The sequence below is a fragment of the Oncorhynchus clarkii genome, chromosome 4 (assembly GCF_045791955.1).
Source record: "Oncorhynchus clarkii lewisi isolate Uvic-CL-2024 chromosome 4, UVic_Ocla_1.0, whole genome shotgun sequence".
Lineage (NCBI taxonomy): Eukaryota > Metazoa > Chordata > Actinopteri > Salmoniformes > Salmonidae > Oncorhynchus > Oncorhynchus clarkii.
In genome coordinates, this window is record NC_092150.1 from 85,764,422 (window position 1) to 85,782,491 (window position 18,070).

General features: G+C 40.7%; 2 protein-coding genes across 2 annotated transcripts; both read right to left on the reverse strand.

Annotated features, from left to right (window-relative positions):
• Positions 1-1,124: 1,124 nt before the first annotated feature.
• Positions 1,125-11,065, reverse strand: LOC139407394 (ER membrane protein complex subunit 7b). Its single transcript, XM_071151142.1, has 5 exons — positions 10,662-11,065; positions 9,940-10,059; positions 4,601-4,739; positions 3,340-3,420; positions 1,125-1,873 (listed from the first exon to the last, which is right to left on the reverse strand). The coding sequence occupies exons 1-5, from the start codon at positions 10,895-10,897 to the stop codon at positions 1,718-1,720; spliced, it is 732 nt and encodes a 243-aa protein (XP_071007243.1). The 5' UTR covers positions 10,898-11,065; the 3' UTR covers positions 1,125-1,717.
• LOC139407395 (KATNB1-like protein 1) lies at positions 11,053-17,869 on the reverse strand. The gene is made up of 10 exons (XM_071151143.1): positions 17,728-17,869; positions 16,353-16,481; positions 16,038-16,075; positions 15,515-15,806; positions 15,063-15,178; positions 14,895-14,945; positions 14,721-14,810; positions 14,526-14,630; positions 13,023-13,116; positions 11,053-12,825 (listed from the first exon to the last, which is right to left on the reverse strand). Exons 2-10 carry the CDS (start codon positions 16,470-16,472, stop codon positions 12,793-12,795), a joined length of 939 nt encoding a protein of 312 aa, XP_071007244.1. The 5' UTR covers positions 16,473-16,481; positions 17,728-17,869; the 3' UTR covers positions 11,053-12,792.
• Positions 17,870-18,070: the final 201 nt, after the last annotated feature.

Consider the following 18,070-nt stretch of genomic DNA (forward strand, 5'->3'; position numbering starts at 1 on the left):
TGTAGTTATAGGAATTATAGGACTATTTCTCTCTATAACATTTGTATTTCATTAACGTTTGACTATTGGATGTTCTTATAGGCACTTTAGTATTGCCAGTGTAACAGTATAGCTTCCGTCCCTCTCCTCGCTCCTCCCTGGGCTCGAACCAGCAACACAACAACAGCCACCATCGAAGCAGCGTTACCCATGCAGAGCAAGGGGAACAACTACTAGAAAGCTCAGAGCGATTGACGTTTGAAACGCTAACTAGCTAGCCTCATCTCGGGAGTTGATAGGCTTGAAGTCATAAACAGCGCAATGCTTGACGCACAACGAAGAGCTGCTGGCAAAACGCACAAAAGTGCTGTTTGAATGAATGTCTACGCACCTGCTTCTGCCTACCACCGCTCAGTCAGATACTTAGATACTTGTATGCTCAGTCAGATTATATGCAACGCAGGACAAGCTAGATAATATCTAGTAATATCAACCATGCGTAGTTAACTAGTGATTATGATTGATAGTTTTTTATAAAGACACATTTAATGCTAGCTAGCAACTTACTGTTACTGCACTCGCGTAACAGGCAGTCTCCTTGTGGAGAGCAATGAGAGAGGCAGGTCGTTATTGCATTGGACTAGGTAACTGTAGGGTTGCAAGATTGGATCCCCCGAGCTGACAAGGTGAAAATCTGTCGTTCTGCCCCTGAATAAGGCCACCGTTCCTAGGCCGTCATTGAAAACAAAAATGTGTTCTTAACTGACTTGCCTAGTTAAATAAAGGTATAAAAACAAAAACTAACATTTTTATAAAAAAAAAAAAATACCGATTTCCGATTGTTATGAAAACTTGAAATCGGCCCTAATTAATCAGCCATTCCGATTAATCGGTCGACCTCTAGTCCAGACATTCCAATGAGAGTTCTAGAACATGACTGAGTCAAAGGGAACACACCACAGCCAATGTCTGCCATGAGCAGTAGATAAACTGCTGAGTGTAGGTGAACGGTGGTGATTCAACACGTAGCCTTCAGGAAATAAAAAGAAAATGGAGAGCGGATGTTCTATGGTCAGATAGAACATCCGCCCGCTGAACACTGCCAATGTTTCCTCTCCAAGGAACACACTATACACAACTGAGAAGACAGTTTCACCATCTACATTTTATTTTACATTGGTATTTAAATAAGTCTGTTTAATAATTAAAATGCAATCTATTTGTACAGTCCATTCACAGTCATATTACCTCAGCCCTAACTCAGAAAAAGAAGAACATCTCTGAAAAATTCATATAAGCTCTCATTCAAGTAATGGAAGAATTAGAATTGACATAGGACTAAAGTAGTACACACACGAGGGTTGTTAGAGACTGTTATTATCCCATTTACCCAAGGAGACGAGGGTTAAACGATAAGGACTATAAATGAAGGGACCAAGCAGGCATAAAGTCACTCACAGGTACAACACAAAACATCAAATGAAGAGTAAAATCTTTCTTTTATATCGAGTTGAAGTTACCAGTGCAAAAAAATAATAAACATCCATCTCAAGCCTTGTGATATCCTCCGTCATTTTACTTACAGACTTGTATTTCAGACGAGGGAAAAAAAACCCTGCTCAAAAAACAATTGTACAGACGAATGAAAAAGCTCTTTTTTAAAAATCGTATTATAATTTCCATAGCATGATCAGTTACAGTAGTTCCTCAGGCCCGGGGTACATGTAATGTTCTGGTACTACCTCCTCTTGACTGCTGGGCGGCCACTAGCCTTGCTGCCACCTATAGCCTTGCTGCTGGAGCTCTTGGAGCCGGAGAACAGCTTGGTCATGAACTCAGACACGTCAGGTAGCTCAGGGTTGGGGTTCAGCATGTTCATTGACTGCTCCATTTCCTGGGAAGAGAGAGGAACGAATGAATACACATGATTAGTATCACACAGGTAAGACGTTCTTCACATTGTTGGTGGATGAGGTAAGTTCCCTCTTACTGTCAATTGCTAGGCTCTATATATATATATATCTCTCGACGTAAGCAATACATGATTTGGGGCTCCCGAGTGGTGCAGCGGTCTCAGTACAAACCCTGGTTTGATTCCAGGCTGTATCACAACCGGCCGTGATTGGGAGTCCCATTGGGCGGCACACAATTGGCCCAGTGTTGTCCGGGTTTGGCCATCATTGTAAATAATAATTTGTCTTAACTTCACTAGGGTAGGGGGCACTATTTTCACTTCCGGGTGAAAAGCGTGCCCAAAGTAAACTGCCTGCTACTCAGGCCCAGAAGCTAGGATATGCATACAATTGGTCGATTTGGATGGAAAACACTCTAAAGTTTCCAAAACTGTTAAAATAATGTCTGAGTATAACAGAACTGATTTGGCAGGCGAAAACCCGAGGACAATCCATCCAGGAAGTGTTTTTTTGTTTGTTTGTAGTTTTCTATTGAATGCCATTGTAGTATCCATTGACTTAGGACTCAAACTTCCTATGGCTTCCACTAGATGTCAACCGTCTTTAGAAATTGTTTCAGGCTTGTATTCTGAAAAATGAGGGAGTAAGACCACTCTGAATGAGTGGACCCTACAGTGTCCCAGAGATTTTTTTTTTTTATTCATGGCGCACTTTTTATATTGACAACGTTATTGTCGGGTTGAAATATTATAGTTTATTTTGGCTAAAAACGACCTGAGAATTGATTATAAACATCGTTTAACTTTACGGATACTATTTGGATTTTTCGTCTGCCTGTTGTGACTGTGTTTGAGCCTGTGGATTACTGAACAAAACGCGCAAACAAAACTTTTTATTTTATATATATAAACAGGGACTTTATCAAACAAAACTAACATTTATTGAGTAAATGGGAGTCTTTTGAGTGCAACCATATGAAGATCATCAAAGGTAAGTGATTCATTTTCTCTATTTCTGACTTGTGTAACTCCTCTACTTGGCTGGTAACTGTTTGTACTGATTTGTCTGCTGGGCACTGTTCTCAGATAACCGCATGGTATGCTTTCGCCGTAAAGCCTTTTTTTTTAAATTTGACACCGTGGTTGGATTAACAAGAAGTTAAATCTTTAAACCGATGTATAACACTATGTTTTATGAATTTTTATAATGAGTATTTCTGTTTTTGAATTTGGCGCAATTTCACTGGATGTTGGCCAGGTACCCTAGTGAGGTTAACTGACTTGCCAAGATAAATTAAAAAAAAATAAACCTCTTGTAAGGGAGAGAGAGGCTAGGAAATGTAACAAAGAAGGTATGTAACACACCCATCAACTGAAATGTGATTACTTGTGACATCAGAGGCTACGTATTTCACAACTACAGCCTAAAGAAAAATCAGGGTGTTTACCTTCCTCATCTCAGGGTCGTTGGTATTGACAACCTTAGGTAGCAAGACGATAATCAGCAGAGGAAGGACCATCATCATGACCTGGGGAAACAGAGACATTCATTAATCAGCAGAGGAAGGACCAGCATCTTGACCTGGGGAAACAGAGATATTCATTAATCAGCAGAGGAAGGACCAGCATCATGACCTGGGGAAACAGAGACATTCATTAATCAGCAGAGGAAGGACCAGCATCATGACCTGGGGAAACAGAGACATTCATTAATCAGCAGAGGAAGGACCAGCATCATGACCTGGGGAAACAGAGACATTCATTAATCAGCAGAGGAAGGACCAGCATCATGACCTGGGGAAACAGACATTCATTAATCAGAAGAGGAAGGACCAGCATCATGACCTGGGGAAACAGAGACATTCATTAATCAGCAGAGGAAGGACCAGCATCATGACCTGGGGAAACAGAGACATTCATTAATCAGCAGAGGAAGGACCAGCATCATGACCTGGGGAAAACGACATTCATTAATCAGCAGAGGAAGGACCAGCATCATGACCTGGGGAAACAGAGACATTCATTAATCAGCAGAGGAAGGACCAGCATCATGACCTGGGGAAACAGCCATTCATTAATCAGCAGAGGAAGGACCAGCATCATGACCTGGGGAAACAGACATTCATTAATCAGCAGAGGAAGGACCAGCATCATGACCTGGGGAAACAGAGACATTCATTAATCAGCAGAGGAAGGACCAGCATCATGACCTGGGGAAACAGACATTCATTAATCAGCAGAGGAAGGACCAGCATCATGACCTGGGGAAACAGACATTCATTAATCAGCAGAGGAAGGACCAGCATCATGACCTGGGGAAACAGAGACATGCATTAATCAGCAGAGGAAGGACCAGCTTCTATTGTTTCTTTCTGATACTCGCGAGGGGGCCTCTGTGTGTCTATTACTCACTAGTACATAACATCATGTAAATGACATGCAAAAAGGCCCTATTTAAATGTCACCTGTTAGGGTGGCATGGATACTGAAGGAGCGTTGTGACACGTTTGGGTGCATGCATGGGACAGTAAAGCAATTGCAAAACAGTAATACTAGAACTACTAGCACAGTTGGACTCTCAACCAATCACAAAGTTGCACATTCACTTTTACTCAGCATTGGACGACACAGCATGAACCTCCTACAGTACAAGCGCCAAGGAACACAGTCAACGCTGTCCTGTGTGTCATTCACAACTGATCATCTCACCATGGGATTCATGAGGAAGTCAGTCCACCCCCAGGTCTCTCTCTTCATGAAGTAGGTGTGTGGCCCAGAGGACCTCAGCTGGAGCGGGTACGGCTGCCGGATCACCTCAGACGTTTTGATGAAGTTCACCAGGCGGGCCCTGTAAAGTCAACCACAGCTTAGACATCAAGTTGTCTTCTTCCCTGCCATGTACACTAGCTATGAGCCTGGCAAAGAGGCTAGACATCAAGGGCCCTTCTCCCGGACACAGAATAACACTAGACTCACACTGAGGCACTTTCACTGGGAAATCGCAGACAAAAGTACGTGGACAAAACATTGTGTTTTCAAACTAAACTGTTTTGTTTGCTTCCCTCAACAACCCTCACACCCTGCACAACACTGTGAACTAGAGCTGACCCCAATTAGTCGACTGTTAGGCTGTTGGTCGAGAAGTAATGGCATGCTTCTCAAAGTAATGTGCTCTTCACCTCAAACAACAAGCAAACAAAGTGTGTTTTTAAATCCAATGAGAATGACAATAGTTCGTCAATGTATTTGAAAAATCTTTCCAGCCCTCTCTTTCGATAACCACTCAGCGTGAAAGGGAAAAATGTCATGCTCTGATCCAGTGGAAAAGTCATAAAATAGGCCTACATGATTACTTCTTATCAGTGCTTGACTTGGACTGAAATAGGTTCCGGTACTCATTTTGGGTGCTGGTAGTGTTTTATATTTAGGTGCAGGAGCACCACAATACATTTAGCTAATATTCTATAAAGAGGAACAGGAGCTCAAGCAGTAGAACATTTGAGGTGCCGGTACTCAGCTCTGGTGAGGTCCTGCCCAAGTCAAGCACTGCTTCTTATACCTTGAGCAAATAGCCTACAGCTGTCTGTCCCAAACTCACTGGCGCGGGAAACTCTGCTAGAACAAGCGTCAGGAGGAACTCAAGTTAAAAGTTGATACAATGTCTGTCTGCAATGAATTTGAAACAATGTGTAGCCAATGTGATTTACAGGATGTTTATTTATTTTAAAATCGGGATATTTTCTACCTGCAGGCTGCAATGTTTTTATTTGTTGGCTTTATGTAGCCTATTTATACATAATTGGCAATACAAGTTACATCTTAGGTTTGTATCAATTTCATTTAGATTTGGACAGAAAGCTGTTTAACCACATGACACTGATTTTGGAGATATGAAGAAATTATAAACATTCACAAAAATGTGCATATGAAAACCATAACAGGCATGTAGATCAGTAGAAATGGTAAGAAATTGCCATTCCACATGAGAAAGATTGCCGACTGCTCATTTAACCTATTACCGGCAACTTCAGGAAAGTAATGGTACAATCTGTGAAAGCCAGCAGGAGCGGGAGGTAAATAGTTGGGTCAGGATATGTTTTTTTCCCCCCTTCTGGTTATCTAGATCTCTGGCGCCCTCTTGAGGCATTGGTCTTATTTCATCAAACTATAAGCTTTAAGTGTCAGACAAGCTCAATGCATACAGTGGACTTTATTAAAATACATAGGGTGTATCTATATATGGAAGAAAAAAAATACGCCCTTAAAAATGTTGATCAATCGATTGGTCGAAAGAACAGACGACTTTCGGTTGACCAACACCCTGCACTAAACATCTACCAACTGCACCCATTTAGTACATGTAAGATTAAAGATTAAAGATTGAGATTAAATTGAGAATAGTCTGATGGGTGAGAATATCATCACGTGTGAATGATGCCCAGCGTGTGCAGTCCAAGGCAAGAAACAGCGCATGCATTTTTTTGCAACTTTTTCAATTCATAATCGCATGCACCATTTAGCCCAGCCCAGCCCATAGGCCTATGTGTTTTGATAGGCACTTTAGAACCAGTGTTGCCAACCTACGCAAATTAAACATGTAATAGCTGGAAGTGCTTCTTCCATTTGCTATTCGAGTGCAGGCTACGGATGACTTGTGTAAAGAGTTATTTATGATAAAAAATAAAAATAAACATCTATTGGTAGGGTATATGCTAAAACCCAGATTAAATGAAGATTAGTTTGATGGGTGAGAAGATGATCAAGTGCTTGTCAGATTAAATTAAGATTAGTTTGATGGGTGAGAAGATGATCAAGTGCTTGTCAGATTAAATGAAGATTAGTTTGATGGGTGAGAATATGATCAAGTGCTTGTCAGATTAAATTAAGATTAATTTGATGGGTGAGAAGATGATCAAGTGCTTGTCAGATTAAATTAAGATTAGTTTGATGGGTGAGAAGATGATCAAGTGCTTGTCAGATTAAATTAAGATCAGTTTGATGGGTGAGAAGATGATCAAGTGCTTGTCAGATTAAATTAAGATTAGTTTGATGGGTGAGAAGATGATCAAGTGCTTGTCAGATTAAATGAAGATTAGTTTGATGGGTGAGAATATGATCAAGTGCTTGTCAGATTAAATTAAGATTAGTTTGATGGGTGAGAAGATGATCAAGTGCTTGTCAGATTAAATTAAGATTAGTTTGATGGGTGAGAAGATGATCAAGTGCTTGTCAGATTAAATTAAGATCAGTTTGATGGGTGAGAAGATGATCAAGTGCTTGTCAGATTAAATGAAGATTAGTTTGATGGGTGAGAAGATGATCAAGTGCTTGTCAGATTAAATGAGAGACTGATGACGTGGATGCAGCCAGGAACTTAAAAAATATATATATAATCATTTGATTTGAATCATGCAGTTTTAGAATGAATTAAAAATCAAAACGCATAGCCTAAGGGTTGAATCACAACTAAAGTTGAATAAATAACTAAATTAAGCATATAGGATAACGTGTTTGAAATTATAACAATTTTTTTTTTTTTTTTAAAGGTGACTCCAAATCCAGACCTCCATGGGTTGAAAAATTTGATTTCCATTGATAATTTTGTGTGATTTTGTTGTCAGCACATTCAACTATGTAAAGAAAAAAGTATTTAATAAGAATATTTCATTCATTCAGATCTGGGATGTTAATTTAGTGTTACCTTTATTTTTTTGAGCAGTGTATATATATATATATATATCTAAAACATTCTGTTGGTTGCAATAATTTTGTATAGTAATTTAATAGAAATTAGAAATTTTGAATCCGGCGTTGTTTTGCATATCAATTCATAAACTATGTGCCATGGAATGGGTACATCAAAAATCTCTTCCCTCTTCCAATGGTCACTTTGTTACCAGCTCAAGAATAGGTGCATGTGCGCACTGCACTTCCTCTGAAATCATTTGGGACAAATATTCTCTATTTTATTCAGCTACGTACAATTGTATTATTCATACTATCCAACGAGCCTCACAAGACATGTAACCACACCAGCCTAAGACCTCCACATCTGGCTTCTTCACCTTCGGGATTGTCTGAGACCAGCCACCAGGACAGTTGATGAAACTGTAGGATTAAAAAACTGAACAAGTTCTGCACAAACTGTCAGAAACCTTGTCAGTGATGCTCATCTGTGTGCTCGTCATCCTCACCAGGGTCTTGACCTGACTGCAGTTCGGCGACGTAACCGACTTCAGTGGGAAAATGCTCACCTTCAATGACCACTGGCACTCTGGAGAAATGTACTGTTCACGGATGAATCCCGGTTTCAACTGTACTGGGCAGATAGTGTGATGTTGTTGTGTGGGAGAGAAGTTTGCCGATGTCAGCATTGAGAACAGAGTGCCCAAACCCACTGGCTACAGGTTATCTACAAGTCTCTGCTAGGTAAAGCCCCGCCTTGTCTCATCTCACTGGTTACTTCGCCACCATGGCCTATTTATTGCCTTAACTCCCTTATCCTACCTCATTTGCACTCACTGTACATAGACTTTTTGTTTTCTTTTGGTCTACTGTATTATTGACTATGTTTTGTTTACTCCATGTGTAACTCTGTGTTGTTGTATGTGTCAAATTGCTATGCTTTACCTTGGCCAGGTCGCAGTTGCAAATGAGAACTTGTTCTCAACTAGCCTACCTGGTTAAATAAAGGTGTTCTCAACTGGTCTACCTGGTTAAATAAAGGTGTTCTCAACTAGCCTACCTGGTTAAATAAAGGTGTTCTCAACTGGTCTACCTGGTTAAATAAAGGTGTTCTCAACTAGCTTACCTGGTTAAATAAAGGTGTTCTCAACTGGTCTACCTGGTTAAATAAAGGTGTTCTCAACTAGCCTACCTGGTTAAATAAAGGTGTTCTCAACTGGTCTACCTGGTTAAATAAAGGTGTTCTCAACTAGCCTACCTGGTTAAATAAAGGTGTTCTCAACTAGCCTACCTGGTTAAATAAAGGTGAAATAAAAAATAATACAAAAATAATTAAATGGTGGCAGTAGGGTTATGGTATGGGCAGGCATAAGCTAAGGACAACTAACACAATTGCATTTTATCGATGGCAATTTGAATGCACTGAGATACCATGACGAGATCCTGAAGCCCATTGTTGTGCCATTCATCTGCTGCCATCACTTCATTTTTCAGCATGATAATGCACGGCCCCATGTCTCAAGGGTCTGTACACAATTCCTGGAAGCTGAAAATGTCCCAGTTCTTCCATGGCCTGCAAACTCACCAGACATGTCACCCATTGAGCAAGTTTGGAACACTCTGGATCGATGTGTACGACAGTGTTCCAGATCCTGCCAATATCCAGTAACTTCTCTGTCATTGAAGGAATGGATCAACATTCCACAGCCCACAACCAACAGACTGATCAACTTCATGCAAAGGAGATATGTCACGCTGCTTAAGGCAAATGGTGGTCACACCGGATACTGACTGGTTTTCTGATCCATGCCCCTACATTAATAAAAAGGTTTCTGTGACCAACAGATGCATATCTGTATTCCCAGTCGTGTGAAATCCATAGATCAGGGCCTAATGTATTTAATTCAATTGACTGATTTCCTTATATGAACTGTAACTCAGTAAAATCTTTGAAATTGTTGCATGTTACCTTTATATTTTGGTTCAGTATATAAGCAAATCTTGTCTGCTAAATGAACTATAGTAGCCCACAGCCATACTGTATGGCATAGCCAGATCAGGGCCTGACATAAGGACGTCTTGGCATATGCTATTCTGTCCTTCTGAAATAAGCTACATTTTCTTCATATCATATCGATTCTTTAGACCTGCCTAAAAATAAATAATGGATGTATTGTGATGTGCAGGCTATATTAAATGGTTGTATTAGACCTTTAAAAATGTAGTTCTAAAAAAAGGTCTAAATCCGTGACTATGCTAAACTTGTTCATGTTGATTAACGGTCAATTACCAGAGACCAGCAGTTATTTGCATGACAGTTACTGGCTGAGAAACTTTGAAAACTGTCACAGCCCTAACTGTACCTCATTTTCCCCTTAGACGTGATGTCCACACGGACTGCTTCAAATTTGTATCCAGGTGAGATCACTTCCACAACGTAGGATCCCGAAGGAACATCATTGACGACAAAACTTCCATCAGTTCTGCAGAGACAGAGCAAGTCGGGGGTTTCAAAGGCATCAATAAACATCATACAGTAGCCAAGCTCAGTTTGATAGTATTATAATGAGCTAAATCGGTTCATAACAGGTGTTCGGGCCCTTGGTCAGAGTGTGAGATTTATCAAAGTGGGGGAGGATAACAGAACAACAAATGGTGTAGAGCCTCTGTCAATGGCCAAGGTGCATAAAGTCATAGTGGAGGAATTCAAAGGCGAACACTGTATAATACAGCGAACTTAACAAAATTAGGCATTTGAAAGATGGAGGCCGCTCTCTTTATGCATGTCCGCTATACTGAATAATTAGTTAACCAGCTAACTACGTTACCCAAAATGGAAACGCTGGACACTAAGCAGTGTCTCAATTAGCTTTCCATCTCAATCACCAGTCATTGGTTTAAACCACAGACTGCGATGATAACACCGATAAGGTTAGCTAGCTGTCAACTAAAAAATAGCCTAGCAGCAAACGAGGATAGCCACTAGCGTGAGAACAGGGCCCCGGTTAGCATTAGCTCTTATAGCACAACAATCCTACCGCTGTAACTACTAGCTGTTTTTCGTCGTCCAATGATAAAGTATTACCTCAAGAAGCCTATATACTCTTCTCCCTCTACCGTGACTCGGGCTGACGAAATCCAGTCCTGAGTTTTCACCCCTGGTACGATTGCCCGACCCTCGATTTTGAAACGATCTCCGTTTGGTTGAACAGAGCCACTCGTCGCGATAGGCCCCGATTCCATATCACTGAAACAGCACGCTAAAATAAACATAGCCTGTAGAAAAAGGCATACTTCTGATAGCCTAACATGCAGCCACATGTTTGCTTGCAGTAGTTAAATAACGGTACGTTTCCTATTCGTAAATAACTATAATAGATTCGCTGAAATCATGTATCTGATGAACAGGTGAATGTTTTTGCAACTGCTGTCTGTGTTGCCTCTGCTTTGGGGACATGCTGACGTCACTTACACACAAAAAAAAAAAAACTTTATTGACACCCAAGACAATTCGCACGATCCCAGTGTAAACATACTCCGGTGTGTAAACTGAGATCTGTCGATAGTAAAAACAGTTCATGTGTGGAACGAAAGTAAACAAATGATAATGGGAATTCACGAGCTAGTTTTTTTTTCCTCCATTGCAAAACCATTGTCCCATTATCCTATGTAGTTTAATGACAAACGTTATTGCCTTTCTTCCAAGTACAAACGTTTTGGGCGCAGTGACACAGAGTATAGCAAGATTCAGTGGTGAAAAAAGTACCCAATTGTCATACTTGAGTAAAAGTAAAGACACCGTAATTGAAAATGAATCCAGTAAAAGTCACCCAGTAAAATAATACTTGAGTAAAAGTCTAAAAGTATTTGGTTTTAAATATACTTAATTATCAAAAGTAAAATGTAATTGCTCAAATATACTTAAGTATCAAAAATATAAATCCTTTCTAATTCCTCATATTAAGCAAATCAGACGGCACACTTGTCTTGTTTTTTTTAGATTTACGGATAGCCAGGGGCACACTCCCAACACTCAGACATAATTTACAAACAAAGCATGTGTTTCAGTCCGCCAGATCAGATGCAGTAGGGATGACCAGGGATTTTCCTCTTTAAGTGCGTGTACTAGACCATGTTCTGTCCTGATAAGCATTCAAAATATAACAAGTACTTTTGGGTGTCAGGGAAAACATATGGAGTAAAAAGTACATTACTTTTACTTGACTACATTCCTAAAGAAAATAAAGGTTGTCAAAAATATAAAAAGTAGATATCCCAAATAACTACATAAGTAGTACTTTCAAATACTTTAAGTACTTCACACCACTGGCAAGATTCAGATGGACAGCTTTCCTCATTTAGATCTTTCCACAAACAGAAGCTAAATGTTATAAAACAAGTGCAGTGAGTCTTTCTTTTCCAAGCAATAGCTGTTCTCAGAAAATATTGCATTTGTTGTCAAATACCGTCTCATATCACCATGGGCATAACAGAATAATATCAAGTTTAAGTGGCCACTATGTTTTGAGAAATAATTAATTCAAGACAGATTTTTGCTAATTTATTTTAAAGATTATTTTAATAGTCACTGTATTTACACTTAGTCAAACATTCATGAACAAGAAAAAAAACTACAACAGGAAAAGCTCTCATAACTTAAGACTGCAGTAGTTTCAAGTTCTTGATTCGGGACATGAGTGAAGAAATAAGAACTGAAACCAGGAAGGGGAATTCATTAAGTTATATCCATGATTCGTGCAGGTTTGCACACCGTGGTGAAGAGTGCTGTGGTGGTGCAACAGAGCTTGGCACTTCACAGAGCAGCCCAGACCCAGTCTCAGTGTGCATCCAAAATGGCGTCCTATTCCGTTCAAAAGTAGTGTACTATAGAGGAAATAGGGTGCCTTTTCGACCCAGTCTCAGGGAGGTCGATTGAAGTATTGCCCCTTCGCAAGACACCAATCTACTTCAATGTGAAGCAGTCATTCCTGGGGGTTTTTCAGGAAGAAAAAGGTTCCTTCCTCCACTGTAAGTGTCTCTCGAGTTGTGATTGACTGTGGGAGTTGCTCAGTCTGAATTGCTCAGTTCATCAATCCACATAGAATAGAACAGGGCTCCTGTATGTGTGGACCATGGTCTTGTCTTTAGTCTCCAGGTCATGTTCAAACAGCTATATCTGGCAGTAGTGGTCACTTCCTCAGTGCTACATTGATTGGTCAATGGAGTTGTGATAAGTAAGACCCAATGGCCTGGTGAGAGACAGAATTGAGAGAAGAGACAAGTGAGAGAAGTCCATCTAGACTCCATCGCCTGAAATTAACAATGGAGGTGAGAAGTTTGACTTTGCAGGTGAAATGTTCAACTAATTATAATATAATACATATATATATATATATATAAATATATATATAGATCAATAACATTAAGTGTAGCAATGCCACCTTACCTTTGCCATCTCTCCTGTAGTTCCTGGAACTAAACTTAACTGGGGTCCCTCCACCCAGAACTCCTTCAGCTGCTGCTTCATGACCTGGAGGTTCCTGCAAACAGACGAAACAGGGGGTATTAAAATGTTTCCACCCCCTTTCAGGCATCCAGCTACACAAAATATAGAGCATGTCAGTGTAAAGAGAAATATATTTTCACATTCAATAAAAAATTAAATAACTAAAATATAGTTGTTGCATAAGTATTCACCCCCTTTGTTTAGGTAAGCCTGTGACTTAACAAGTAACATAAGTTCTAGGGACTTAAATAGGGGTTGACATGATTTTTAAATGACTACCCCTTCCTCTGTCCCATATACATACATATGGTCCCTCAGTTAAGTATTGCATTTCAAGCACTGAATTTCAAACACAGATTAAATTACAAAGAACAGGGAGCTTTTTTGGAAAGCCTCAAAGAAGGGCAGGGATTGGTAGATGGGTGTATTAAACTAGCCAGACATCAAAAGATACAGTAGACCTTCTGAACTGAGCTGCAGGACAGGAAGGAAACTGCTCAGGGATGTCACCGTGAGGCCATTGGTGATTTTAAAAACAGCTACAGAGTTCAATGGCTGTGATGGGAGAAAACTGAGGATGGATAAACAACATTGTAGTAAATCCACAATATTTATCTAAAGTGAAAAGAAGAATACAAACATTCCAAAGCATGCTTCCTGTATGCAACAAGGCACTAAAGTAACACTGCAACAACAAAAAAATGCAGCAAAGGAACACATGTTTTGGCCTAAATGCAAAGCCTTATGTTTGGAGCAAATCCAACACATCACTGAGTAACCGTCTCCTTATAATTCAAGCATGGTGGGGGCTGCATCACGCTATGGGTATGCTTGACATCGGCAAAGACCGGGAAGTTTTTAAGGATAAAAAGAAATGTGAAGGTGCTAAGCAAAGGCAAAATCCTAGAGGAAAAACCTGCTTCAGTCTGCTTTACACCAGACACCGGGATAGAAATACCGTTCAGCAGGACAATAGCCTACAACACAAAGCCAAATCTACACTGGTGTTGCTTACTAAGAAGAGTTGCCACGTTACAGGTTTGACTAAAATCTGCTTGAAAATCTATGGCAAGACTTGAAAATTGGCTCATCAGTAAGCGAAGGCGCCTGGGACTAAACACCTCCCCCTGTAACTGGATCCTGGAATTGGTAAGGGTAGTCAACAACACATCTGCCACGCTGATCCTCAGCGCAACTTTCTTAAAAAGTTAAGAAATGCAAGGGGGTGAATACTTACAATAGGCACTGTATAAGCATAACCAATTACACTTCTAATATTAAAGGTAGAATAACCGATATGAAGTTACCAGGGCAACCAGTTGGGAAAAGTTTCCCGCAAAACAAACAAACAGAAAACACGAAGCAAGAGGCTAATCTCCTCAGAACAGCAGCTGTACTGCAGACATTACATCGCAGACAGGAGAGTGACAAACACATAAATACCTGTCCTCTGAGCAGCTGTCCAGCAGGCTCTTGCCGTTGGTGGAGAGTTCTGGCCACCATTTCTTAACGACGGACTGAACCCAGTGTAAAACCACAATCAAGTGTCTGGAGAAGGAACAAAACAGAAAAACAGCAGAATTCAGGTTTCAGCAGGTGGACACAGCAGCAGTTGTTCAGTTCCACAGCTGATCTTACTCTTCATATTGACTGGTGAGGATTGATTTGACTTGTGGCAGGAGGTCTACACAGCAGCCCAGTGATATGCACGGAGTTTCGTCTTGAAGGCTACAGGGAGCAAAACAAGAGAGTGTCACAAGTTGACTCGTCACAGCCGTACATGATAATGTTTAAATCAACTGGGACACTCACCTTTTGGTTATAACTGGTAGGCAGTCAAGAAGAACTCCTGTGTCTTCAATTCTATGGGACAAAGACAGACAGTGTTAATTGGACATTTAACGTGTTGATTAATCTTTTTTTTTTAAATGTATAAAAGTTCTTCATACATGAAAATGTATCAAAAGTCAGTGTTCCTACCTGATCAAGTATGCCACTAGTTCGCAGGCATTTCTTCGCCATAGTGTCAGAGCTACATTTAATCTGAGATTTCTTCCAAAAAGCACATGGGTCATTGCATCATGGTCCTTCGATAGCTGGTCAGGAAAGAGACCCATAGGGAGGGGCCGATACAGAACATGTCAATAAAATCCACTTCAACACTCAACGATCCAAGGAAAACAATGCAAGAGACACTTTTCTTCCCAATAAACAGAGTCTACAAATCTATCCCTTGTGCAAGGATTGGAAAGGTATGGGGGAATATGGTGACAATTCCAACCCTCTCAGATCTACACAAGTCTCTAAAGCGTAGGGGCAAGGGTTAGATGGTGGGAATGGACAGTATGAGGTGAAGTAGTAGTCCGTCCCAATAACTGGGGGCCTATGGGATGTGGTAGGGAGTGAATTGGGGCCGGCTGGTAGTCTCTCACCTCAGTGAAGTAATCACTGTACTTGTTTCCCGGCCCTGCCATCTTGGAGCCAGCCTCTGCAGCAGAGTTCACAGGGAACATGCAGTTGTCATTGTAGTGTATGGCCTGCACTTTCTCTGGGCAGGTCAGTTCATTCTCCTTGTTGGCCATGTCACAGACAGCCCGACCTGCGGGGGGCACTCTGCGGCGTACGCCTGAGCTCACCACCACACTGTGACGCGATGACAACTTCCTCTTGTTGCACACAGACACTCGTTTGGCTTTGATGCGTGCACAACGACTCACTGGAAATCTAGTGGGGGGAGAAGGAGGAGTCCAGGTGAAAAAAATGTACGGATGCTGTATTGACACCTACACTGGTTGAGTAAGTAGACCAGACACTGTGGCAGTGTTTGGAAAAATGTTTGGGAAAAGTCAGAAAGGTGTTTCCATGTCTGATTTTTCCCAGTGCCTGAGCAGCTGTGATTGCAGTGCTAAGAAATGCAGCTTGTGCATTGGATCCACTTAGACCTGAAAAACTCACCTGTCTTTATCTATTTCTTCCTTATTTAAAAAATCCACCTAAAACAAAAGGATAGGAGATAAAAAAAACTCCTACAGTTTTCTTTAAAATGTTTGACTTAGGTTAGTAGACACTTCTTGGTTCATTGTCATAACAATCACTATAAAATCGCGTTTCTTGTGTGCATTAGATTTAACACTAGTGAAAACGCCTTCTCGTCAATGCTTACATCAATCTAATGTTTTTATTTAAAAGACAGGGATTGTGCAAGTGCACACAATCGGGATGCAATTGGGTACCGAGTTAAACACTTCCCCCCATTGAGATCCCCCTCACCTCGTTCATGTTCTTGTCAGCTGCATAGTGGTTGCTGATGTGATGGAGAAATCCACGAGGTTTGCCCTGGTTGAGCTGGCGGAATTCTCTGCCTTGCCCATAATGACTTCCAGAGGCCATAGTAAGTCACTATTGGGGGGGGGGGCAAAGAAAAACAAACTTAGTCAACACTGTAAACGGCATGCATTTAACACACACACACACGCCAAATTATCAAGGCAACCTCCTTAACCCAAAGTTGTCTGAACTGTCACGTGACTTTCTGAAACAACCTCGTTAAAGATGATGCACAAAGCAGGAGTTGCTATGACAATGAAAGTCGGTTACTAGTACTTGTTATTGTAGGAGTTCATGACCCGGTCACACACACCTCTTTATAAAACAAGCTGTGTTTATGTGATGACAGTGGGTGCTACTGCTAGCTCTTATGACGCCACTATGTTTCAACTAATTACAGAGGAACAAGTTGGTCTAAATTCAAATTGAGGATTACATCCTGCTGTTGTTGTGCCTGTAACAGGTTTAGCTAGCTAGCTAGCTAGCTAGCTAGCATTGTAAACAAGTGTCTGACAACAATACGCTAACTAGCGTTAACAACAACAACGAGGCGTTGGCTATGCTGGCCAGACAATCTACTTATCTAACTACTACTAATAGAAGCAAACCAACTAGCTCGCTAAGTTAAAAAGCAGCAAACATTGTCACATGATCTTAGCTAGCTACCTAACTAGCTAGTTAAAGTACACATTTGTTAACTAGCGTTAGTTACTAGTTAACTTTGCCAGCCCACAGTACGCGGCAGTGTGATCCTACCCAACTAGCTAGTTAGTACTTTATCTCGCTTTCTAGAGCTACGAACTCAGTCAGATTAGCTGGACTCCAGATGAGTGAAACGAGCTAACGACGAGTCTGTTTGGATAGTTAACTGTCAAAATACTAATCTCATTGGACTGTCGATAAACGGCATCGTCCGTTAACTAGTGTAAAAACAGTTAAATAGAAGGGGAACTAAATTAAATAGCAGAGAAACTAAATGACAAACGATGTAATGAGCCCCGTGACAGCGGCCTAGCGTTAGCTGGCTTGCCCTTGCCCCTTTGGGTCAGGCTAACAGAGTTGCAGAGCTCAAAACGAAAAACAACCGAGTCAGCTTACTTTATACAAGTAACTAAAGTTGCCTAACTAGCTAGTTAAGATTTTCACTACCAATAACTTAGCCTGCTATAGCTAATAAAAAATTAGCTAGCTTAGCAAAGGGGGGGGGGGGTGACTGGGCAGGCAGCTAACGTTTAGCTATGTTAGTTTTCAGCAATAATATGGGCTACAACAAAGTTGATTTAGCAACTAATTCAGTAATTACAGCAATTTTACCAACCGTTACATTTTGCGAAATGTCTTAACTCTCCTCAGAAATGTAGCTTAACTAACTATGTCCACGTATAAGCAGTAAGAAGACAACTGTAGAGTATAAACTTGCAAGAGATGTTTTGGCTGTTCAGAGAACCGTTCAAATGAACACAGCGTCTGTATTACTCTGCAAGGATCGTGGGATTGATATCGCAATGGAAATAGTGACATTTTAGCGGCGCCTAGAGGTTAAACGGAGAACTACCACGTCTCATTTTTTGTCTGTCCTAGCCCGCCATCCAGTGTTAGATATATGGGCATTTGCACATGATGTTACTTCATAAATCAAATCAAATGCTTGCTTACGAGCC

Excerpts from the sequence above, each read along its gene's own strand:
- LOC139407395 (XM_071151143.1), bottom strand. The coding sequence starts at position 16,472 with ATGGCCTCTGGAAGTCATTATGGGCAAGGCAGAGAATTCCGCCAGCTC. Across the intron at positions 15,179-15,514 it reads ACAGTGATTACTTCACTGAG|CTATCGAAGGACCATGATGC; the intron begins GTGAGAGACTAC and ends TTTCCTGACCAG. Across the intron at positions 14,946-15,062 it reads CTAGTGGCATACTTGATCAG|AATTGAAGACACAGGAGTTC; the intron begins GTAGGAACACTG and ends TTTGTCCCATAG.
- LOC139407394 (XM_071151142.1), bottom strand. The coding sequence starts at position 10,897 with ATGTGGCTGCATGTTAGGCTATCAGAAGTATGCCTTTTTCTACAGGCT. Across the intron at positions 3,421-4,600 it reads ACTTCCTCATGAATCCCATG|GTCATGATGATGGTCCTTCC; the intron begins GTGAGATGATCA and ends CTGTTTCCCCAG. Across the intron at positions 1,874-3,339 it reads ACGACCCTGAGATGAGGAAG|GAAATGGAGCAGTCAATGAA; the intron begins GTAAACACCCTG and ends CTCTCTTCCCAG.